Source organism: Myotis yumanensis, unplaced genomic scaffold (assembly GCF_028538775.1).
Source record: "Myotis yumanensis isolate MYYU_CA2020_CCGP unplaced genomic scaffold, mMyoYum1.0.hap1 SCAF_23, whole genome shotgun sequence".
Classification (NCBI taxonomy): domain Eukaryota; kingdom Metazoa; phylum Chordata; class Mammalia; order Chiroptera; family Vespertilionidae; genus Myotis; species Myotis yumanensis.
Genome location: NW_027223774.1, coordinates 10,881,511 through 10,904,896, shown reverse-complemented (window position 1 = coordinate 10,904,896; position 23,386 = coordinate 10,881,511). Strand labels below are relative to the sequence as shown.

The 23,386-nt window shown below is 54.5% G+C and overlaps 2 protein-coding genes across 8 annotated transcripts; both read left to right on the top strand.

Annotated features, from left to right (window-relative positions):
• Window positions 1–4,506: 4,506 nt before the first annotated feature.
• CCDC9 (coiled-coil domain containing 9) lies at window positions 4,507–20,591 on the top strand. Of its 7 annotated transcripts, none has more exons than XM_070401627.1 (15): window positions 4,507–4,588; window positions 6,247–6,320; window positions 6,428–6,532; window positions 8,362–8,463; window positions 8,644–8,913; window positions 11,655–11,738; window positions 11,821–11,994; window positions 13,355–13,536; window positions 16,902–16,948; window positions 17,057–17,189; window positions 17,605–17,695; window positions 17,783–18,185; window positions 18,563–18,655; window positions 19,858–19,907; window positions 20,416–20,591. In XM_070401627.1, the coding sequence occupies exons 2-15, from the start codon at window positions 6,318–6,320 to the stop codon at window positions 20,431–20,433; spliced, it is 1,755 nt and encodes a 584-aa protein (XP_070257728.1). In that variant the 5' UTR covers window positions 4,507–4,588; window positions 6,247–6,317; the 3' UTR covers window positions 20,434–20,591. The 7 variants fall into 7 exon arrangements, with proteins under 7 accessions (XP_070257728.1, XP_070257727.1, XP_070257729.1 ...); XM_070401626.1 differs by having other exon boundaries at window positions 18,563–18,679; XM_070401628.1 differs by lacking the exon at window positions 18,563–18,655.
• A 261-nt stretch (window positions 20,592–20,852) lies between these two features.
• INAFM1 (InaF motif containing 1) lies at window positions 20,853–22,118 on the top strand. The gene is given in 5 exon segments (XM_070402575.1): window positions 20,853–20,910; window positions 21,635–21,729; window positions 21,731–21,799; window positions 21,801–21,872; window positions 21,874–22,118. Coding segments are annotated over 5 exon segments (456 nt in total). The 3' UTR covers window positions 22,036–22,118.
• The last annotated feature ends 1,268 nt before the right edge of the window (window positions 22,119–23,386 follow it).

The window sequence follows — 23,386 nt, the reverse complement described above, 5'->3', positions numbered from 1 at the left end:
GTCTCTCTCTCTCTTACTTAGCCCTTTCTCAACATCTCAAATATAACAAAAGGGACTGACACTATTCCATTGGCGATTTTTCTAATTCTCTTATACTTCAATATATTCATTATAAGTAGGTGAAAGCACTTGACCATTTATTTATGTTTTCCAGTGTAGTTGTACTAATGCATTGTTACATGTTTTTCTTTATTATAAATTACTTCATTTCTATTTTATGTTAGGTTAATATATTGATTTTTTTAAAATGATGTATGCCAGTAGGACACACTATCTATGCATTTCATTTCATAGAGTGGGGTTGGGACCTGCTGTCTAACGGGTTGGGGGGAGATTGTAAAGGCTCCGTGAGAATCGGCTGCTTTCCTTGTTCAGTATGTACTGAGAACTACTGTGTGCATGGCCCTGTCTGGACAATGCTGGGGACGCAGCGGTGACAGAGACAACCCCAGCCCTGCCCCTACAGGGCTCAGAGTCTGGGGAGATACTGACCCGTTCCGGGACAGCGAGGCCCCTGAATGGACTGGGCTGGGCTGAAGGAATCTGGGGGGAGTAGGACAGCCCAGAGGGCCACCTGCCCCAGCCTGGGGTCAGGGAGGGCTTCCTGGAAGAGGTGGTATCTGAGCTGAGCCTGGAGGATGAGGAGGACTTAACTAGAGGAAAAGGCTTGGAAGCGTGTTCCAAGCAGGAGGAACAGCCTATGCCAAGGCCCAGACAAGAGGGAAAATGTGTTGTGTTCAAGGAACCAAACGCTTGTTATGTAGCTAGAGACGGGTTTCTCACCTCGGCTCGTTGTGCCTGGGCAGGCTCTTCTGTCTGCCGTGGCGTCCGTACAGGGAGGCAGATGAAGTATAAGCTCTGGCCCCTCACTTCCATGGCTCTGCCCACACCCTTGGAGGTGCCCTTGAAGTCTTACTTTTTTGTGGTTGTTAATCAGCACCCGAGAACATTTTTCCCCATTTATTTTTATTTTTTTAAATTGATTTCAGAGAGGAAGGGAGGAGAGAGATAGAAACATCAATGATGAGAGGGAATCTTCGATCTGCTGCCTTCTGCACATCCCGCACTGGGGATCAAGCCTGCCAACTCGGACATGTGCCCTGATGGGGAATCGAACTGTGACCTTCTGGTTCATAATCAATGCTTAACCACTGAGCTACACTGGCAGGAATCCATTGATTTTTAGAGTGGGAGGGAGGGGGAGAGGAAAGAGGCGAGAGAGGGAGAGAGAGAGAGAGAGAGAGAGAGAGAGAGGGAGAGAGGAGAGACAATTGGATTGGTTGCCTTTAGCAGGGGCTGGGATTGAATCTGCAACCCAGGTACATGCTCTTGACTGGGAATTGAACCCACAACCCTTTGTTGCCTGGGGCAACGCTCTAACCACTGAGCAGAACCAGCTAGGGCTGTCTTGCATTCTTTTATTCGTTTTCAAGAGGGCTTCCTACTTGTATAAACTTCAGGCCCTACACAACCTGGGTCCACCTCTGTCCATTCTTGGTAGTAAATTAATCTTTGACCCAGCAATTTGTCTTTTCAGAAGTCATAAATGGTCTCCATTTATCGAGAACTTAACACTATTTCAGGCCTTGTGCCAAACACTTTACATGTATTAATTCACTGATCCACTGAATTCTGCACAACAAACCTGGGAGGGAGGTGTCACAATCTCTATTTTACAGATGAAAACGCTGAAGTCCAGAGAATTTTCCTATATTCCCCAAGGTCACACGGTCAGTAGATGACAGAGCCAGGATTCAAACCCATGCCTCTGGCTTCAGAGTCCAGGCTTATCATATAATTTTGAGTTCTTTTTAAAAAAACACACACATTTTTATTGATTTCAGAGAGGAAGGGAGAGGGAGAGAGAGATAGAAACATCAGTAGATGAGAAAGAATCATTGATCTGCTGCCTCCTGCAGACCCCCTACTGGGGACCCAGCCCACAATCCAGGCATGTGCCCTGACCTCCTGGTTCATAGGTCGATGCTCAGCCACTGAGCCATGCCGGCTGGGCATGAGTTCTTTTTGAGCAAAGTTACAGACCGCGTGCAAACAAAGATGTGTGCTTCTAGTTCAGTGGTTCCCAAACTTATTTGGCCTACTACCCCTTTCCAGAAAAAATATTACTCAGCGCCACCTGGAAATTAATTTTTTAAAAATTTTAATAGCAATTAAACAGAAAGATATATGTATTAATGTTTCTACCCTTTTCGTAAAATATAGTAAAGAAAGGTGTAAATTAGAAACATTGAAGTTTGAAATTATGAAACTATTTATTGAACTCAGAATAGAAAGGTAATACAAAAAAAGTTAAAACAAATGCACCTGTGGCCATCACCGCCCCCCTATCGCTGCAGCGCCCACCAGGGGCGATAGCGCCCACTTTGGGAATCACTGTTCTAGTTCAATGCGGCATTGAGGGCAACCTCCCCCAACTGGGAACCACTCAACCGTCCACGGGACCAGGTGGGGCAAATCATGGCCCATCTACAGGATGGAATTTTACCCAGCCGTTTAAAAGGTTAACCACCCCTTGTTAAGTTAAAGATACAGAATTTCAGTGCAGTATATCTGCCTTTTGTTTTATTAAGAAGGCAGGAAAATAGTAGTAATAAAGATTTACTCATTCAACCAACATTTGTCGAGAGCCTGCAACGCACAAGGCGCTGTTGGAGGCACTGGGACAGAGCACGGTGAACAGGTGATGTAGTACAGAGACAGACTGTGGACAAGACAAGTAAGAGATACAGTCGCCCTGGCCGGTTTGGCTCAGTGGATAGAGCGTCGGCCTGCAGACTAAAGGGTCCCAGGTTCGATTCCGGGCAAGGGCACCTGCCTGGGTTGTGGGCTCGATCCCCTGTGTGGGGCGTGCAAGAAGCAGCCAATCAATGATTCTCTCTCATCATTGATGTTTCCATCTTTCTCTCCCTCTCTGAAATCAATAAAAATATTTTTTAAAAAAAGAGAGATACAGCCCTGACCGGTTTGGCTCAGTGGATAGAGCATCGGCCTGCGGACTCAAGGGTCCCAGGTTCGTTTCCGGTCAAGGGCATGTACCTTGGTTGCGGGCACATCCCCAGTAGGGGGTGTGCACAAGGCAGCTGACCGATGTTTCTCTCTCATCGATGTTTCTAACTCTCTCTCCCTCTCCCTTCCTCTCTGTAAAAAATCAATAAAATATATTTAAAAAAAAAGAGATACAGTCGTTTAGAGGATGAACAGTAAATAGAGAAATACAGGATTGGAGGCGTTGCAATTTCTAAATGGGTGGTTTCAAGGAACGCCCCTGTGAAGAGCTGACATTTGAAGAAAGAGTTGGAAAGCTGTAAGCAGTAGCCACATGAAGGGCAAGGGACTACCAGGGACGTCCACTTCCAATGTTTTATTTTTTAAAATAGATTTTATTGATTTTTTTTTTACAGAGTGGAAGGGAGAGGGATAGAGAGTTAGAAACATCCATCAGCCGCCTCCTGCACCCCCCGCCCCCCACTGGGGATGTGCCCGCAACCAAGGTACATGCCCCTGACGGGCACCGAACCCGGGACCCTTCAGTCCGCAGAACCCGGGACCCTTCAGTCCGCAGGCCGACGCTCTATGCACTGAGCCAAACCGGTTGCAGTGGTTCTCAACCTTCTGGCACTTTAAATATATTCCTCATGTTGTGACCCAACCATAAGATTATTTTCGTTGCTACTTCATCACTGTCATGTTGCTACTGTTATGAATCGTCATGTAAATATCTGATATGCAGGATGGTTTTAGGCGACCCCTGTGAAAGGGTCGTTCGACCGCCAAAGGGGTCGCGACTCACAGGTTGAGAACCGCTGGGTTAGGGCCACTTCCAACGTTTTAAACCACAAAATGAAATTACGGGCAACCTCCGGTCTGCCCACTTCTGTCACCACCTCCGGGAAGGGTACTCCACAGCATTCATCATCGCTTCGAATAACGGGCTCCTGCCTAGGTCCTGGTGAATGCATAGCCCCCCGGAGTCCGTAGGCCAATCCGGTGACCCCCTTCCGAGCGGCTGCCGGCTCACCCGCCGCAGGTCCTCTGCACAGGCTGTGGGTCTCCTGCCTGCACGGCCACCCCCTCACCCTCAGGCCTCTCCTCCCGCCCCTCCAACAAGCCCGCTCCCACACTTCTGTTCGTCGTTTCACATTGACTTGTGCCTTCCCCCCTGGGGGTAGGGATGGAGCCTACGCCTTTCATCACCCCGACCCCCCTTACTTCCCCGGGCACAAGCCGGGCAGGTCAGGCTTCCGGGAGTCACTGCCCAGGGCCTGGCACGCACCTGCTTATTGCAACCAGGAGATCAGGGAGCATGTCAAGGCCACAGAGAGGCAGAAGGAAGTCGGACAAACTTGCAGAACACCCTGGCGGATCAGCTCGGCCCACTCCCGCGTTCACTCGTGAGGGGCGCGGCGCCTTTAAGGATCCCGGAAACGGGCCGCCGGACCGGAAGTGACCCTCTTTATTTCCCCTCTTCACGTGGTGCAGGCGGGAAGTGACGCGCGGGGCCCCGGGAGCTGCGGACGCGGAGGCCGACGGAGCGGGAGACGCGGACGCCGCGGGGTCTCCGGGACAGGTGACCGGGAGAGGGGGCCGGGAGCGCGCCGGAGAGGGCGGGGCCTGACGCCCCACGTGGAGGCAAGTGAGCGCGGGCAGGGGAGCCAGCAGCCCGCGGGGGCGGGATCGGAGTACTCTGCGGGGGGCGGGGACTGGACGCCCACATGGGAAGCTAGTGGGGCGCTGGCGGGGCGGGACGATGGCGAGTGGGCAGGGCCCCGGCGGGCCCGGAGCGTGGACGAGCAGCGGGAGGGGGTGAGGCCGAAAGTTATGCCCGCGCTGGGGGGCGGGGCCAAGATGTAGCCCCGAGAGCTCGGGGGCGGGGCCGGGGCGCTGGCTGGAAAACGCTGGAGGCGGGGCCAGAAAGTTTTGCCTGATCTGGAAGTGGGTCCAGGTCCCTGGCGGGGAAGTCAGGGGCGGGTCTAGAGGCTGACGCGAAGGCGAGGGCGGGATCCAAAAGTTGCCGGGGGATTGGGGGGCGGGGCCAGGGTCCTGGCCGGGGAAGTGCTGGGGTAGAGCCAGAAAGTTTTGCTGGAGCCCGGGGGGCAAGTTCAGAGCTTTGGCGGGGAAGCCGGCAGCCCCGTGGCTGGGGGGGCCGGGGGTGGGGCCCAATATTGACTCGACCTGGAAGGGGCGGGAGCCAGGGGGCGTGGCTAGAAAGTCGGTTGGTTAAGCCGGAGGCGTGGTCGGTGAGAGCTGGCGAGCCGGGGGCGGGGCCGGCGTAATAACGCGAGAAGGAGGGGGCGGGTTCCAGCTGTTGCTTAGGGACGGGGGTGGGGGGGTGGGGACAGAAGGTTGGTGGGGGAAGTCGGAAGCCGGGCCAGAGCAATGACACCAAGTGTGGGCGGGGCCAGAAAGTTTGCCCCGGCGGGGGGGCGGGGCTATAGCGTTCCCGACGGGGTGGATGCTGGCGCTCTTTCCTGTAAAGCCACGGGCGGGTCGGGGAAACTCCGCGTCCGGGCCGGGCGAGCATCACTGGGGAGGTCGGGCCAGGCGCAGGAAGCCTCGCCAGTGGGTACCGGGCCTGTTTTCGGAATCTTTGCAGGGAGGCAGCTGCATTCTTTTCGCGATGGTGGGATCGCGGCTGGGACCACCCTGAGGGAGGCGGGGGTTTAGGATGTTCTCTGGGCGTCGGGGCAGCCTGTAGGAGTGGGGTTCGAGCTCTTTTAGAGTGTGGAGTTATGGGATGTTTCTGAAACTTTCCTGGGAAAGAAGTGAACTTAGAATGTTCACTGGAATGTGAGCGGCATCACAATGGGCACAGGGAGGTGGGCCTAGAACTTCCTTGTACAGGTTGGGGGGCGGGGAGGATGTAGCTAAAGCTCTCCTGAGATGGAGGCCCGGTTAAAACTCTCAGCACAGGGTGTGGAGGCTGGACTGGGGAACTTCGTTTGGAGGGAATCCGCGTTAGCTGGTTTCTTAAGCTGTGGAGTGGGGCAGAACTTTCCTAAGGTGGGTGTGACGCTAGTGTTTACAGGGAAATGGGTGGGTCCAGATGTTCACAGGGGACGGAGCCTAAAATTTTCCAGGTAAGGGGCGGGCTGGTATTTCAAGTAGAGCACTGAGGGCCAGAATTCTTTTGGGGTGCAGGTGTGTGTGTGTACACTATGATGGGAGAGAGGAAGCAGGTTGGGGTGGGGGCATTGGCCTTAGTTTTGTTGTTTCTTTTGCTCTCAGGAACCCCCAGTGCTGTATCCACATTTTGTAGGGAAGGTTTGCTGGGACCCTGGCCCCACCCAGTCAGCAGAATGGTGAGATGGCAGGTTCTGAATCTGAGCTTTGCAGCAGGGGGCTTGGGAGGAGGGGGTCCAGGTGCCAGACTTAGAACTTGGTTTTTCTAACTGTCTCCCTGTCTCAGTCAGCCACGCTGGATCTGAAATCGAAGGAGGAGAAGGATGCTGAATTGGACAAGAGGATCGAGGCTCTTCGACGGAAAAATGAGGCCCTCATCCGGCGCTACCAGGTGCCCTAGCCCTGCCCTGGGAGACCCCATCCCCTCTCCTCCCTGCAGTGAGTTTCCCTCCCCTCTCCTTTTCTTAAAACCTTTTCATGGTTTCCCTTCACTCTCAGGATAAAAGCCAAAGGCCTTAGCCTGGCATTCCTTCTTCCATGCCATCATTCCATTGTTCATTCACAAATATTCACCGAGGTTTTTGCTGTACCAGGCCCTGTGCTGAGTGGTGCTGGGGAAACAGCTGTGACTGAGAGCCCGGGACCTGCCCTTCCAGGGGTGACAGTCAGTGGGGGCACAGAGCTGTCTTCAGTCAGTGATGACCCAGAGTAGGCAGGCCGGGGTCTTTGGGGGTCTTTGGGAGCCCAGCCTGGAGGATATTATGGAGGGCTTCCTGGAGGAGGGGATTCTGAGACCTGAAGGGTGAGTAGACATTAGCCAGTTGAAAAGTAGAGGAGAGCATGTTTCAAGCAGAGGAAACAGTTTGTGTAAAAACTTGGAGCTTAAAATTAGAGGGTCAGTGGGGAATATTGACCTGGAGAGGTCAGCAGGGGTCAGGCTAAGAGTTTGGACTTCTTGAGGGCACTGGGGAGCCAGGGAGGGCTTTGAGAGGAGTGGGGCCAGGTCAGAATAGCTTTTTATGAAGACCCCCTCTGGCTGCTGTGTGTGGTGGTGGATGGGGGAAGGCAATGCCGGAAACCAGAGACCAAGGAGGAAGCTGAGGCAGGGACCTCGGGGAGAGAGGAGGTGGTTGGCTTGGGACAGAGCAATGGGGAGGGACTCAGTGACTGATGGACAGTGGTGTGAGGTGGAGAGGAGTGGGGAGAGTCCAGGACAAGGTTCAGGTCCCTGCCAAAGGTGACAGTAGGTGGTGGGGCTGTCCCAGAGACGGGACCTGGGAGGAGGATGGGGTTTCATGTATTCATTCTTCATTCATTCATTAAAAAAAAAAAGCATATTGAGTTTCTGTTGTGTGCCAGGCAGTGTTCTAGGCTCCGGGATACATTAGCAAACCAAACAGACAGATGTCCCTGCCCTCAGGCAGATTCTGTTGCAGGGGGAGGCAGACAATAGGCGAAATATACATAACGCCAGGGATGAAGACCAGGGATGAAGAGGGAGGGGCGGGAGAATGGCAGGGGCGCTGGTCTCTCTAAGCTGGTCAGGCAAGGCCTGCCTACGAAGGGGAACATTTGAGCGGAGGAGTGAAGGAGTGAAGGATCTCTGGGGGAAGAGTGTTTTCAGCAGAGGAAACAGCAGGTGCAAAGGCCCCGAATCAGGTCTGAGCCTGCCATGTTCTAGGAGCAGTGAGGCCAGAGTGAGTGAGTGGGAGAGGGGGGAAGATGAGGCTGTGAGGGAGCCTGCCAGACATACAGAGTCCGTCAGAGACAGACAGACAGACAGTGCCAGGAGAAGAAAGAGACACGAGAGGGAAGGCAGGTGGACAAGCACACACTCAATGGCAAAAAAAAAAAAAAAAAAAAAGGAAAACAGGAAGAGACAGGGAGAGTACACACACGCACTGGTCAGGATGGGGAGAGAGGGCCAGAGCAGCGTGGAGCTCTTTCCTCCCCTGGAAACACTCTTCCCCTAGAGGCCCTCCGCCCCTCACCTCCTTCAGGCTCCGCTCAGATGTTTCCCTTATGCAGAGACGGCACCACAGGACGGCTCTGAGCGCGAGCACTTGGCTGCAGTTTGGGGGAAGATGCCGAGGTCACCAGCTTTCTTGCCTGGAGCTCAGAAGAGAGGCCTGGGCTGGGGCCAGACTCGGGAGAAACGCAGGGGGCTTTGGGAGTTCAGCCATGCACTCACCCTGACATCACTCTGATGTTTGCTCCTAGGAGATCGAGGAGGATCGTAAAAAAGCTGAACTGGAGGGCGTCGCCGTGACAGCTCCCCGGAAGGGCCGCTCGCTGGAGAAGGAGAATGTGGCAGTTGACGTGGTGAGCCCCACACTGGGGTGGGGGACCCCAGAGGACAGGGACGGGGGAGAGCTGAGACCGGAGAGCCCTCCCCACTGGCCCAGATCTGTGGGTGCCTTCATCCTGGCAGCTGCCCTGGGCCGTCCTGGTCTCCTTGCTCCAGTGACTGGAATTTTCCTCCCCCCCTCCCCCCTCTTCCAGGAGAAGAACCAGGGTCCTTTCCGGAGGGCTCCTGGGACCCCTCGGCCCCCGGGGACCCCTCGGCCCCCGGGGACCAGCAGGGGAGGAGGCCGGACTCCCCCCCAGCAGGGGGGCCGGGCAGGCATGGGCCGGGCCTCCCGCACCTGGGAGGACAGTGCTGGGGAGCAGCCTCGAGGAGGAGCTGGTGGCCGCGGCCGGAGGGGCCGGGGCAGAGGGTCCCCTCATCTCTCTGGAGCTGGAGATACCTCCGCTGCCGACCGCAAATCCAAGGTAGGAGCTGGGAAGGGGCTCTTTGTTGTTTCTCTCTCTTCCTACTCTCAGGTGGACCATTTGCCTGTTTGCCCATCTTTCTGTGCATCTCTTTCTCTTTCAGCTCCTCCATCCGGCTCTTTCTCTCTTTCCCCCTCTTGACTAGTGCCTGTGGGTACTCTCCCTGTCTCTGTTGTCATCGTCGTCGTCCTCCTCCTCCTCCTCCTCCTCCCCCCCCTCCCCCTTCCTTCTTTTTTTTGCTGTCAGGTGTGTGCTCTCCTTCTGCCTTCCTTCACTTGTCTCTTCTCTCTCTTTTTAAAAAATATATTTTTATTGATTTCAGAGGGGAAGGAAGAGGGAGAGAGAGATAGAAACATCAATGATGAGAGAGAACCATTGATCGGCTGCCTCCTGTACACTCCACACTGGGGATCGAGCCCGCAACCTGGGCATGTGCCCTTGACCGGAATCAAACCTGGGACCCTGCAGTCCGCAGGTTGACGCTCTATCCACTGAGCCAAACCAGCTAGGGCTCTTTCTTCTCTTACTGGCTCTGTCTGTCTGTCTCTGATAAACTCTCTGTGTCTGGCAGGCTCTGTCCAGTGCACGTGCTTCCTCTCTTTCTCTAGATTTGTTTGTGGGGAACAGTGACATTCTTTTTTTTTTTTTTTTTAAATATATTTTATTGATTTTTTACAGAGAGAAAGGGAGAGGGATAGAGAGTTAGAAACATCGATGAGAGAGAAACATCGATCAGCTGCCTCCTGCACACCCCCCACTGGGGACGTGCCCACAACCCAGGTACATGCCCTTGACTGGAATCGAACCTGGGACCCCTCAGTCCGCAGGCCGACACTCTATCCACTGAGCCAAACCGGTCTCGGCAACAGTGACATTCTTACTGTGACTACTGCACTGCTCTGACACTCAGGTTAGCAGGGTAGGAGTAGTGGCTCAGGGGTCACCCTCATTCTATTTGTTCCCTGTCCTGGGGCAGCTCACTTCCCTCTAGAAGCTTCTGGGTTCTTGCTCTTAACTGGGAAGAACATCTAGTTTAAAGGTTATCAAGCATTCATGTCATCAGGCACTGAAACCCTCAGAGTAAGTGCCCAGTGACCTATGGGTGTTTATTATTTATATGCTAAGCTGCTGTTAACAAAAAGACCCCACTTAAATCAGGTGGCTGTGTATTTCTCTCTTATATGCTGAGCCCTGGGAATGAAAACGTCAACTCTAGCAGTTTGGCCATGTGCTTGTATGAAACTCTGTTACCATGGAGGAAGGGGAGAACGGATTGTGAGGGGGTCACCAAGCCATCTACCAAGTTATTTATTTATTTTTTTTTAAATATATTTTATTGATTTTTTACAGAGAGGAATGGAGAGGGATAGAGTCAGAAACACCGATGAGAGAGAAACATTGATCAGCTGCCTCCTGCACACCTCCTACTGGGTATGTGCCCACAACCAAGATACATGCCCTTGACCGGAATCGAACCTGGGACCTTTCAGTCCACAGACCGACACTCTATCCACTGAGCCAAACCGGTTTCGGCAACCAAGTTATTACTGTCATTATTTCTATGGCGACCATGGTGTCTCAGAGTCCCCAATCCCTCGGCCAGGTTCAGTGTTTTGCTAGAAAGATTCCTGACTGAAATATGTTACAGCGAAAGAATTCAAAGCAAAATCAGCGAAAGGGAAAGGCACGTGGGCTGAGAGCTGGAGGAAACCAGTGTGCCCAGTGGGTCACTGCACTCAGTTCCTCAGCATGGCCCTGGCCGGAGCGGCTTAGTTGGTTGAGCGGCATCCCATGCACGGAAAGGTGGCTGGTTTGATTCCCGCCAAGTCACATGCCTGGGTTTCAGGCTCAGCCCCTAGGAGGGGGTGTGCAGGAAGCAGGCGATCAATGTTCCTCCCTCACATCGCTGTTTCTCTCCCTCTCTCAAATCAGTAAAATCATATTTTTAAAAATTCCTCAAGCATTGAGGGTCACCTACCAGGGACTCTAATAGAAACCTAGCGCCCAGAGTTTTTTTTTTTTTTTTTTTTTTTTAAATATTATATTGATTTTTCACAGAGATAGAGAGTTAGAAACATCCATGAGAGAGAAACATTGATCAGCTGCCTCCTGTACATCCCTCACTGGGGATGTGCCTGCAACCCAGGTACATGCCCTTGACCGGAATCAAACCTGGGACCCTTCAGTCTGCAGGCCGACGCTCTATCCACTGAGCCAAACCGGTCAGGGTGTTTTTTTTTTTCCTTCTTCATATATACATATTACTGAAACATCAATGATGAGAGAGAATCATTGATTGGCTGCCTCCTGTACGTCCCCTACTGGGGGGGATTGAGCCCGCAACCCGGGCATGTGCCCTTGGCCGGAATCGAACCTGGCACCCTTTAGTTCGCAGGCCGACGCTCTATCCATTGAGCCAAACCAGCTAGGGCCAGGGTTTTTATTGGGGGCTAGCCATGTAGGTCCCCTCTGCTTGGTCTGTATCCAGATTCCTGACCCCAATATGGCGTTCAGCTTACACCATATTGATGGCACAAAAGGCACAGCGAGTCCTCCTTATCGATGAATGTTGACTCGGAACACACTGGAGTCAAATTCCCCAGCCAAAGGCTGGCCTTTAAAGCAGGCCTGTCCTGAGGAGACACTCGGGCCTGTCATGTTAACTCTTCAGCACAAAGCGTTGAGCGGTTGGTTCTTCCTGACACCGGGTGTCTCTGTAACCTGCTCCCCTCTCCCCCCAGGAGTGGGAGGAGCGGCGCAAGCAGAACATCGAGAAGATGAACGAAGAGATGGAGAAGATTGCGGAGTATGAGCGCAACCAGCGGGTCAGTGCCAGGGTGTCCCCCGGTGTGAGGCACGGCCGCCAGGCCTGGGTGGACCTGCCAACCCCGATCCCTGTGCCCGCAGGAAGGCGTGCTGGAGCCCAACCCGGTGCGGAACTTCCTGGACGACCCCCGGCGGCGCAGCGGGCCCCTGGAGGAGCCAGAGCGGGACCGCCGGGAGGGCAGCCGCAGGCACGGGCGCAACTGGGGGGGCTCGGACTTTGAGCGCGTGCGCTGCGGCCTGGAGCAGGAGCGGCAGGTGGGTGCTGGCAGCAGGGGTACGCTGGGCCAGACACCGTTCTGCGGCCAGAATCTCACCTCAGCAAATGGTCCTGGACGTGTGCTGAGCGCCAGGCACAGCAGGGAGTGAGACAGAGCAGGGAGAGGCAGCGACTGGCTGGCTCTCATCCCCAGTGACCTGCTGGTTCTGTGCCCGGACCACACTGCTTTCTTTCTCATTCCTGAGGGCCAGGCACTGTCCTAGGTGCTGCAGCCAAGGGTTTGAAACAAGGCAAAGCCCCTGCCCTGAAGACGTTTATTCTGGTGGGAGCTGAATGAATGGGTATATAGGGTGTCTCACAAAACCACACACACTTTGTTTTTGTTTTTGTTTTTTTAAAAATATATTTTATTGATTTTTTACAGAGAGGAAGGGAGAGAGATAGTCAGAAACATCGATGAGAGAGAGAAACATCGATCAGCCGCCTCCTGCACACCCCTCACTGGGGATGTGCCCGCAACCAAGGTACATGCCCCCGACTGGAATCGAACCCGGGACCCTTGAGTCCGCAGGCTGACGCTCTATCCACTGAGCAAACCGGCCACGGCACCACACACACGTTGAATGATTATAAAGTTAGTGTTTGTTCACACACAGTTCACTTTCAAAATTTAAAAGAATCTACAGAAACGAATAATATTTTTTTGTCAATGCCTGTTTTCAAACTAGTGACCATTCTGGTCCAGGCACTGCTGATAACTTGAAGCAGCAGAATCGCAAATATAAAGAATAATTTTGTTCGGTACTTATGCGCCCTCAGTTCGTCAACTGTTGCTGCTGTTGTACTGTAAACTCTATCCTTATGTATCCTCGTAAAAAAGTCTAGTGGATACATTGTCTTTGTTCAAAGCTTAGTCTGGCTTCACCCATTATTTCAAATGAGTTAAAGGAGTGAAAATCAGGTGAGTTATCAGCTGCTAAAGTGTGTACACACACTTTGAATAATTATAAAGGCAGTGTTTGTACTGCAACTGCGTTTTCAAACTTCCAGTAGCATTTTTGGATGAGTTTCCTTTGCTTAAAGCTTAGTCTGGCTGAAAGGAAAGAAACCTCCATTGAGCTACCAGCTGTTAAAGCGTGCGTACATGTTTTTGGGACACCCTGTGTAATGAGATGTCGGGTAACGCAAATGTCACAAAGGAGAATCCAGCAGGGTGAGGGGGTGGATCTGGTATGGTCTCTCTGAGGAGGTGCCACGGGAGCAGACCTGGTTCTAATCTCTGCCCTGTCGCCTCCTGTGTGACCTTGAGCAGGTGGCTCTACCTCTGAGCTTGGAGGACGTGGGGTAGAGTGGGCTGGGTGGCAGAACAGGGCCCTGACTGCTGTCTGCTGTGGGCAGGGCCGCCGGGCTGGCCTGGGCGGTGCCAGTGACATGACACTCTCCATGACGGGCCGGGAGCGGTCAGAGTACCTGCGCTGGAAGCAGGAGAGGGAGAAGATCGACCAGGAGCGGCTGCAGAGACACCGCAAGCCCACCGGCCAGTGGCGGCGGGAGTGGGATGCTGAGAAGACCGAGGGGATGTGAGTTCGTCCCTGCTTGCCCCTGCTTGGCTCCTTGACCTGGGCCCTGCCTGGTGTGCTCCGTGGCTGAGCGTTGGCACTCCTTTGACCGGCTCTGGTTTCTCACCCTGTATCAGTTAGTAAGCGCCATGGCAGTGTGTGTGACCACCAGCTCCCAGGGGCATGTACAAGCCCTCCTTTCTCATGTGTTCACGGCTCAGCTGGGTTCAGTGATCCAGGCTGACGTTCAGCTGTGGGTTCGACAGGGCGTGGCTTCTTGAAGCAGGTTGCGCTCCATGTGTGTTCTCTGGGGGTCAGGCTGAGGGGAGCAGAACATGACTGGCAGATCTGCAAGAGGGAGAGTGGATAAACCTCCCCGTTTTATTAGGTAACAGACCCAGCATCTCCGGGGCGGGAACTTAAACTGCCCACTCCAGTGGCGGGTACGGCCGTGACTCCATGGCTGAAGGCGTGGATGTGAATTCTCACGCAGGGAGGGCAGGAAGAACTGCTAACAGTGATTAGACCTTTGCATCCTCCCTTCATCCCTCTAATTTGTATCCCCCAACCCAAACCCCTTACCCAGTGGCATCATTATCTGACTTTGCCCCCTTCCGGGTCCAGGAAGAACCCCGTTAGTCAAACTTAAAGTGAAGGCATCTTTGCATTATTGACAGGGGGACCAGTTCCATATCACAGATGGCGAGGTTTCTGAAAGAGCTGACAAGTCTTTTTTTTAAAATATATTTTATTGATTTTTTATAGAGAGGAAGGGAGAGAGATAGTTAGAAACATCGATGAGAGAGAAACATTGATCAGCTGCCTCCTGCACATCTCCTATTGGGGATGTGCCCACAACCCAGGTACATGCCCTTGACTGGAATCGAACCCGGGACCCTTCAGTCCGCAGGCTGACGCTCTATCCACTGAGCCAAACCGGTTTCGGCGAGCTGACAGGTCTTAAGATCAGCAGTTGTTTTTATCCCGTCCTCTGTCCTTTGCTGCGTTGGAAGATTTCACACCTAGAAGTTTTTTTGTTTCGTTTTGTTTTCAATCCTCACTTGAGTATATATTTTTTAAATTGATTTTAAAGAGAGAGGAAGGAAGAAAGAAACATCGATTGGTTGCTTTGACTGGGGATCTAAACTGCACCTTTTAAAAAAAAAAAAGTTTTTAGCCTTAGCCGGTTTGGTTCAGTGGATAGAGCGTCGGCTTGTGGACTGAAGGGTCCCAGGTTTGATTCCCGTCAAGGGCACATGCCCGGGTTGCGGGCTCGATCCCCAGTAGGGGGTGTGCAGGAGGCAGCTGATCAGTGATGCTTTCTCATCATTGATGTTTCTATCTTTCTTCTTCTCCCGCTCTGAAATAAATAAAAATATTTTTAAAAATGTTTTTACAAATATGTTTTTATTGATTTTTAGGGAGATAGGAAGGGAGAGAGATAGAGAGATAGAAACATTGATAAGAGAGAAACATCATTGATCGGCTGCCTCCTGCACGCCCCCTACTGGGGATCAAGCCAGCAATCTGGCTGGGAATTGAACTGGTGACTTCTTGGTTAATGGGCCAATGCTCAACCACTGAGCCACACCAGCCAGGCCACACCTAAAAGTTTTATTGATGCTGGCTTGAGAAAAAAGGGACCTTATCTGTGGGCCTGGTGGTCAGAGCATTTATTTTTGGATTGGGTGCTAAGGTTGTGCAAGCGCGAGAAATAGTATTTTGTACAGATATTGTCTCTGATCTTTCTAAAGTGTAGGCAGCTGGGCTTTGGGGAGATGTTCTCAGGGGTTAAGAATGAGAAAGTAATTTTTTTCTCTTATGTCCCCAAAGCAGCCTGCAACAAGTTTCATTAACCATGTGTGAGTTGACTTTGTCAGCAGATGTTTTTTGAGTCCCTCCTATGTGTCATGGAAGGTTCTAGGTGATGGGGATACAACAGGGAAGAAAACGCTTCTGGCTTCCTGGTACTTAGAGCCCTGTGAGAAAGATGGGTCATGACTAGATCTAATGTTAGGTCGAGAAGAATAATTGAGCAGAGTGCACAGAGGGATGGAGGCTGTTGTTTTAGATTAGATAATATGTAATAAGATATGATTATTTTAGGTGGGGGTTTAGGGAGGCCTCTGAGCTGAGGTCTGAAGGAGGTGAGGGAACAGGCCCCGGAAAGATCTGGAGGAGCCCTGGCTGGGTAGTTGAGTTGGTTAGAGCGTCATCCTGATCCGCCAAGATTGTGGGTTCAGTCTCAGGTCAGGGCCGGTCAGGGCACATATAAGAATCAACCAGCCCGGCCGGTGTTGCTCAGTGGTTAAGCATCGACCTATGAACCAGGAGGCCACCGGTCAATTTCGGTCAGGGCACATGCCCAGGTTGTGGGCTCAGTTCCCAGTGGGGATGGGCGGGAAGCAGCCAATCAGTGATTTTTTCTCATCATTGATGTTTGTATCTCCCTCTCCCTTCCTCTCTGAAATCAATAAAGAAAATTAAAAAAAACAAAACAACAACAACAAAGAAGAGTCAACCAATGAGCCTGGCTGATGTGGTTCACTTGGTTGGGTTGTACTGAGCCCGGGTTTCGGGCTCTGTCCTGTAGGGGACAGTCATTGTTTGCTGTCAGTGTTTCTCTCTAAAAATCAATTGGGAAAAAAAAACCAGAAAAAAGGATCAACCCATGAATAGGTAGAACAGCAGATCAACATTTCTCTTTCTCTCAAATAATAATAATAATAAAAAGAGCTGGAGAAGAGTGTCCTGGAGCAGCAGGTAAAGTCCTGAGGCAGGAGCTCCATGTGGCAGGAGAACCTGCTTAGCTGGGCAGGTGACATACAGTAACAGGAACTGAGACCAGCAGGAACCTAGGGATCATGTACTTCCCAAATTTTTGTTCCAGGGGGTCAAATACTGAATTTTTTCTTTCTGTATTTGTCATATGATGTCAGATGTGCCTCTTGTCCATCACCTGGTCCTGTCCCCCTGCTGATCAGTAACACCCCTCTGGTTGACCATGTCTCCTGCTATGACCTTGATTTCTGACCCTGGCCTCCATCTCCCTCTTTGTTTGTTTTTGTTTTGTTAAACCTCACCTGGAGGACATTTTCTCCACTGATATTTAGAGAGTGGAAGGGAGGGAGCGGGGGCAGAGACACACACACACACACACATCCATTGGTTGCCTCCTGTATGTGCCCCGACCAGTGCCTGGGGTTGAACCTGCAACGCCGGTATTTGTCCTTGACCAGGAATCGAACCCATGACCCTTTGGTGCTCAGGCAGACACTCTAACCACTGAGCATACCAGCCACAGCCCATCTCTCCCTCTTACCTCTTCCCAACCCTTTTGCCTCCACTGTTCCAGCTTCCTGCTCACCCCTTTTCTCTTTCCCCAGGTTCAAGGATGGCCCAGCCGCTGCCCTTGAACCATCTCACCGCTATGGTGAGTGGGTGTCCCTGGGTGGGGTGAGGCAGCTGGCTGGGCCAGGTGTGGGGGTGGGTGGTTTGTGCTGTGTCCCCCACCCCCGACGACTCCTGGGTTCTGTTGCAGATGACCAGGCCTGGGCCCGCCCCCCCAAGCCCCCCACTTTCAGGGAGTTCCTGTCCCAGCACAAAGCTGAGGTCAGCCGCAGGAAGAGGAAGAGCAGCCGACCCCAGGCCAAGGCAGTCGCCCGTGCCTACAGGTGGGCACCCCTTCCCTGGGCATGTGTACACCCGGTGGGGCTGGCTGGCCCTATACCCTGTTCTCTGACTTGTTTATTTGTGGTTGGTGTGTCTCTCAGACTTGTCTCTCTGTGGGCCAGGTCCTTCGTTTGGGGGGCTTGGGGCCTGTCTCTCCACTTGTCGCTCCTCTGTCTCCTCCTCCTCCGCCCATCTCTGCTCCTGCCACCTGGTCCTCCCTCTATTGTCTGTCCCTGACACCTGAGGACACACCCCCATTTCCTCCTGAGCCTCCAACACGCCAAGCCTCTGGAAATCCTGCAACCCCTTTCTCCCCAAGTTGAATTTGGAACCTCTTCTCTGGGGAGGAGCGGGAGGTGGAAGCCCCTTCCTGCCGTGCCCCGCAGGCCTCACGACCCTTTCCTCTGACCTCCCCAGTGACCACGACGACCGCTGGGAGACCAAGGAGGCAGAGTCCCCAGCCCCTGAGGCCCCACAACCCACTCCCCCCGAGGAGACGCCCACACAGGTAAGGCGGACTGTCATTTCTGGGCAGGAGGTGTGGGGGTGCTCAGGGCCCCCACCCTCCCTTTGACTTGCCTTGTGTTCCCCACAGCTGCCCGAGACCCCAGCCCCTGCCCACCGGCCTCCCGAGGACCAGGGGGAGGAGGACAAGGGGGAGGAAGACGAAGAGGAGGAGGACGAAGGGGAGGATGAGGAATGGGAAGATGTGAGTGAGGGCGAGGAGGAGATTGAAGAGGAAGAAGAGGCTGATGACGAGGAGGAAGAGGAGGAGGAGGAAGAACCAGCCCAAGACCACCAACCCCAAGAATCTGAGCCCGGCAGTGAGCAGGCCAACAAAGAGCCCGCCAGCCCTGAGGAGCCGCGTCCCCAGTCCCCTGCCACGCCGTCCAGCCCCTTCTCACCCCCTGGGGGCCACCAGCCTGTGTCTGACTGGGGTGAAGAGATGGAGCTGAATTCTCCCCGGACCGCCCACCCGGCTGATGCCCTCTCTCCGGGTGAGGCCTGGCCTTTTGGAAATGCATGAAGCTGGCTGCTTGTGTGTGTGTTCAAAGGGTGCATGGGCGGGGGCGGGGGACCCTCAGGGGCTGGGCCCCAGGATCCCGTGTGCCCCACGGCCATGGTGGCTAGGGAGGACAGTCCATGCCCACATGTGTGCTGTCCTTACTGATCTCTGAAATGCCCACCCCCAGATACTGCCCCTGCTCTGGGTCCTGCCAGAGCGCCCTTTCTAATAAAGTGTTCACCATCAGTGACATTCCCATTCAAATGACATTCCCAAGGTGTGTCCTTGAACCCCCTTTCCCTCGGGCCCTTCTGTCTTGGGGGGCTACTTGGATGGGGAGGGGCTTGACCGGGCCTCCTCCTTCTCCAGGAGGTGACCAGCCAGCCCCTGCCTCCTTGGAGAGCGGGCCCAGCCTCCCAGGAACCCAGAAAGCTGAAGAGGAGGGGTCCGAGGCGGCTCCAGGTGGGGGAGCGGCGGGCCCTGGAGGTGGCTGCTTCCTTCCTCTTCCTCCGGGGCCGAGGGGAGGAGGGCTTGGTGGGGGGCAGGATGGAGTGGAGCTGGGCCCCATCATCAGTGTGGGGGTAGCAGCTGGACCTGGGGTGAAGTGAGAAGGTCAGGGGGTGGAGCTAAGGGAAGGATTCCTGGGGCCCAGTTACTAGGAACCCAGTGTAGGGGCCTGGGGATGAGCGGGAGGAGCCCTGATGGGATTGGGATTTAGAGGACCTGGCGGGTGGGGAAGGGGTGGAGGGGGGTTTGGAAAACAAAGGGGTGGGGCTAAGGGCAGGATTAGAAATTTAAATAGATTTTAAAAAAGAGTGGGAAGAGCAGTTTGATGGGTTTAGCTGTGAGCCGGATTAGATTTTTTAAAAAATATATATTTTATTGATTTTTTTACAGAGAGAAAGGGAGAGGGATAGAGAGTTAGAAACATCGATGAGAGAGAAATGTCGATCAGCTGCCTCCTGCACACCCTTTACTGGGGATGTGCCCGCAACCAAGGTACATGCCCTTGGCCGGAATCGAACCTGGAACCCTTGAGTCCGCCAGGCCCATGCTCTATCCAGTGACCCAAACTGGTTAGGGCCGGATTAGATTTTTGATGTGTAACTGAGTGGGGTAAATTAGAGTAGAAATGCGGACCCTGTTAGAATGTTGGGTCCAACGGAGCAGGAGGGAGACTGAACCCCATTTCTCCACCTCCTCTCTCTGGAAGCCAGGTTGTGAAGCAGGCACCTCCCCCCAGGAGTGGGATTAGGATTTGGGGGCAGAGCCGGGGAAGGTCTGGTTAGAACTCAGGAGGCTGGCAAGGGTGAGCAGGTGCAGGAGGGCGGTCACCTTACTGAGGTAGGTTTAAGCCCGTGAGGTGGGTGGGCTGGGATCTGAGAGGACAGAGTTCAGGGTGGTGGGTGAGGACAGGTGTCCTAGCGCTTTGTCTTTGAGACACGTGTTGGCCAAGTGACCGTGATGTCGTTATTCCAGTTTATTCTCTCGATTGTAAAGAGGGTTCTGCTGTTTCGTGGGTCCACGGCGAGGATTAGGATCTGAGGTCCCTAAACCACTGAGAACGGGGGTGTCTGTAGCCCAGCTCAATGGAGATGAGGGGCAGGGCCGGGCGGGTTGTCTGGGGACTGTGCCCCTCCGCTGACCGCCCCTTCTCTCCCCAGAGGTAGGCCCCGAGGGCCAGGAGACGGCGGAGATCACCGACTTCCAGAGGGTGCGTTTCTGCAAGGTGGTGGCGGCCGCCCCACCCCCGGGGGCCGCCCGCTGACCGCGCTGCCCGCCGACTGCACTAACTTCCCGCAGCCTCGCTCCTCTGTCTTTTGCTTCTGCCGCACTCCAGCCAGGAGAGGGTTAAATGTGAGGGGGGAGGAGCCTGAGACCGACCGGCGTGGGGCCCGGGCCTCAGTCCGGCTTCACAAGTGGGGGGCCGCCGGTCTCCGAGGGACCCAGCTGTGGGGGTCTCGGCGGGTAGGTGCTAGTCTCCGGGACGCGTTTCCCGCCGCCAGGAGCTGACATCTAAGGCCTGGCTGCCACGGTGACTCTTCCGAAGGACTGAACTACTCGGCCACCACTTGTCTATTAAACGCAGCGCTTTCGCTAACCTTTGCACCGTGTTTCTGGCGGGACCACTGGGTTGCTGTGCTTGGCAGGCTTTTCTGTGGCGGGAGCTAGGGGTCTTGCTTCCTCCACCCCCTGACACCTCTTCCCTCCCCCTCCCGCAGGCCTCCCCGAATTCCTGAAGACGCGGCTGGGTGGGCACCGAAGCTTCCCTGCCTTGATGGGTGGGGCTGCAGGAGGGGTTGGTCTGGCCGACCTGGCGGTGCGCTCCCCCTGGAGCCACTGAGGACCCCTGGCTTAGGGAGAGGGAGAAATGGAAGGTGGCGGGGGAGAAGCTGGGGAAGGGGTGTGATTGGGGGTGGGGTTGAGCTGCAACTTGGGACAAACGTGTGGAGGAGATTGGACTTCGTGGGGCCTGGTTCGGGTTTCCGGGAGGACCGGAATCCTGGTGGGCGGGGTGAGGACGGGAACGAGTTAGGATGCGAGGGGCCCCCAGAGCCGGTTTAGACGGGGGTTCCTAACTGGTGTGGGGCGCAGCCACCCCGGGGAGGCAGTGGTTAGAATTCGGTGCTGGAGCGAGTGGAGTGCGGGAAGAAAAGCGATGGAGCCTGGACTAGAGAGGAAGCCAGGGCCAGAAGAGGACAATCGAATGCTGGAGTGTAGTCTGATTCAGAGGACATTAATCTGGAACCGGGGCTGGCGACGCCTGAGCCTGGCAAGGGGGCGGGGCTCGGAGGCGAGGCCAGATGCCACGAAGAAGTCTGAGCCCCTTAAAGGGGAGAGGGTTCAGGCGCGGGAGGAGCTAAGCTGGGGCGGCCTCGCGTGTGGGGAGCCCTGGCTAGTGTGGGTCTCCTCCCTGCACCCTTCCGCGTAAAAGAAAAAGATTTTTCTTTTTTTAAATTGAAATTCTCCAAGTGTAACCCAGCTGTGAGAGGACGAGGATACTGATTAGAAATTACTCTACAAGAAAATAATAGAAAGAGGTTTTTCCTTCAAACATCTGGAGGACTGTAATTAAATGTACTAGGTTTAATATAGAAAGGTAAATAATTTGGGTTTTTGCCTTCCTGAATATAGCTAGTGTAAAGTTACTGAATGACTAATTGAAGGAATTTAATTAATATCATTTCCAGTTTAAAATTGAATTGCCATGGCCTAGAGCAAAGAATATCCTTACATGATATTATTCTACAATGTCATTAATAATTTTTGATATTTTACAACAGCATATTGTGCATTTATACATGAAAGGATTTAATCCCTTCCCCTGTGTGGAAGGCTCCCTGGGAAGGCACTTGAGCATTCTGTATTGACCTCTCTTGCCCTTTTTGTCAAGAAGGTCCCTCTTCTTACAATCCAATTGCCCACGGCTGTTGCCCTTAGCCCCGGGGGGCGCGGGGCTGAACGAAGGCCCGCGCGGTCGGTGGCTGCGCCTGGCTCCCGTCTGCGCCTACTTCCTCTGCGTCTCGCTGGCCGCGGGTGCTGCTCGCCGTCTACTACGGTCTCATCTGGGTTCCCGCGCGGCCCCCCGCGGCCCCCGCCCGCCCGCCGCCCGAGCGCGCCGTCCCCTCCGTGCGCTGCCCACCCGGGCGCGCCGCCTGCCCCGGCGCCCGCCGCTGCCCTCCGTCTCCTGCCTCCTGGGAGCCGCCGGCGGGCCGCGACCCCAACTCGAGCTGCCGCGCAGCCGCCGCCGCCGCCGCCGCCACAGCGACCCCAGCCGCCACCCGAGCCACCAGATGCCCGGAGAGACACCGGAGGCCGCGGGGGGGCGAGGACCAGGGTAACCACCCCTTCCACCGGACCGCAGGCCCCCGAGAGCCCGTGCCCGTCTGGGCCAGGATTCCGTCTTCATTGGAATAGCCTAGTGTTTCTGGAGCTGTCATCCTGAAGAATGGGGGTGACGGGGAGCTGGGCGGCCACCATCTGGCAGACCACCTCCTGACCTGCCTCCATAGGCTCTGAGCACAGCGCCCACAGCCCTCCTCTCCGACCTCGCTGTCTTTCCGTCCACCTGCAATAAACTCCAGACCCGCTGTCTGGTGCTGTTTGTCTTGTCTGCTCAAGTTTGTGCGGGAAGCCTTCCCTGGCGTCCTGGTCTTCGTCTGCCTTGCTCGGGAGGGGCCGGGTGTGTGCTTCCCTTCCTTCGGGGGCCCCTTTTCTTGCATCCCCATCATGCAGTTCTCGGGGTGGGAAGGGGACGGGAAACAGAGGCTTATCTGCCGCAGGGCAGTTGAAGGTCAGACAGCGAGCAGAACTCCACAGGCTTTTGCATGCCTGGGGCAGAGGACAGCGCCTTGGGCCCAAGCCGAGGGCCTGCCCTCCTGTCACAGCACAGGGGACCGGCGGAGAGGTGGGATGACTTCAAGCAAGAACCGGGGTTCGGGGGGTTTGTACTCAGTGTAAATTACAAGGTCGGGGACAGAGGCTAAGCCGCTCTGAGGTGCCAGGATGCTGCTGGGAGGGGATGCCTTCTTCCTGGGGCCTGAGAATGAGCGGGGGGCAGCGAAGGTGGTGGGCTGCTCTGCCTCCCTGGGAACCACGGAGGAAGTTCTCAAAGCACCCGGCGGCCTTTGAAGATTATACCCACCTCCCTGGGCTGCGGCTGCTGGCAAACCAAGGCAGAGACACTGGTCCTGCTGAGAGAGGTAGTTGAGTACATGGTGCTCCCTAGAAGCCCGAGGCCTGGCCCTGGGCAGGGCACTGGGCCCCGAAGGCAGGAAGCAGCTTTCCTGTCCAGCCTCCTCCTTTGAACTGGAGCCTCCTCCTTTGAACTGGAGCAGTGGTTCTCAACCTTGGCTGCCCATGAGAATCACCTGGGAATCTTTTTAAAATACTGATTTCTGGGCCTCACCCTCCGGAAATTCTGTTTCTTTGTTACTAATGTTGTGGCCCCACCCCATCACAAAGAAACAGAATTTCGGGAGGATGAGGCCCGGAAATCGGGATTTTAAAAAGATTCCCAGGTGATTCTCATGGGCAGCCAAGGTTGAGAACCACTGAACCGGAGACTCCCAGCAGAGTGAAGCGCAGCCTCCTCCGTCGGGCTGGGGCGTTGTGGGTACTGTGCTGGGAATGCCAGTCATTCATTCTCTTTACCTCCGGCTCCCCTCGACCCCTCCAGTACCATTTCCCCAG

Bases quoted from the DNA above. Each gene is read 5' to 3' on its own strand.
- CCDC9 (XM_070401624.1), top strand. The intron at 11,739-11,820 runs GTCAGTGCCAGG...CTGTGCCCGCAG, and splicing joins AGTATGAGCGCAACCAGCGG to GAAGGCGTGCTGGAGCCCAA. The intron at 18,680-19,857 runs GTGGCTGCTTCC...TTCTCTCCCCAG, and splicing joins GGGAGCGGCGGGCCCTGGAG to AGGTAGGCCCCGAGGGCCAG.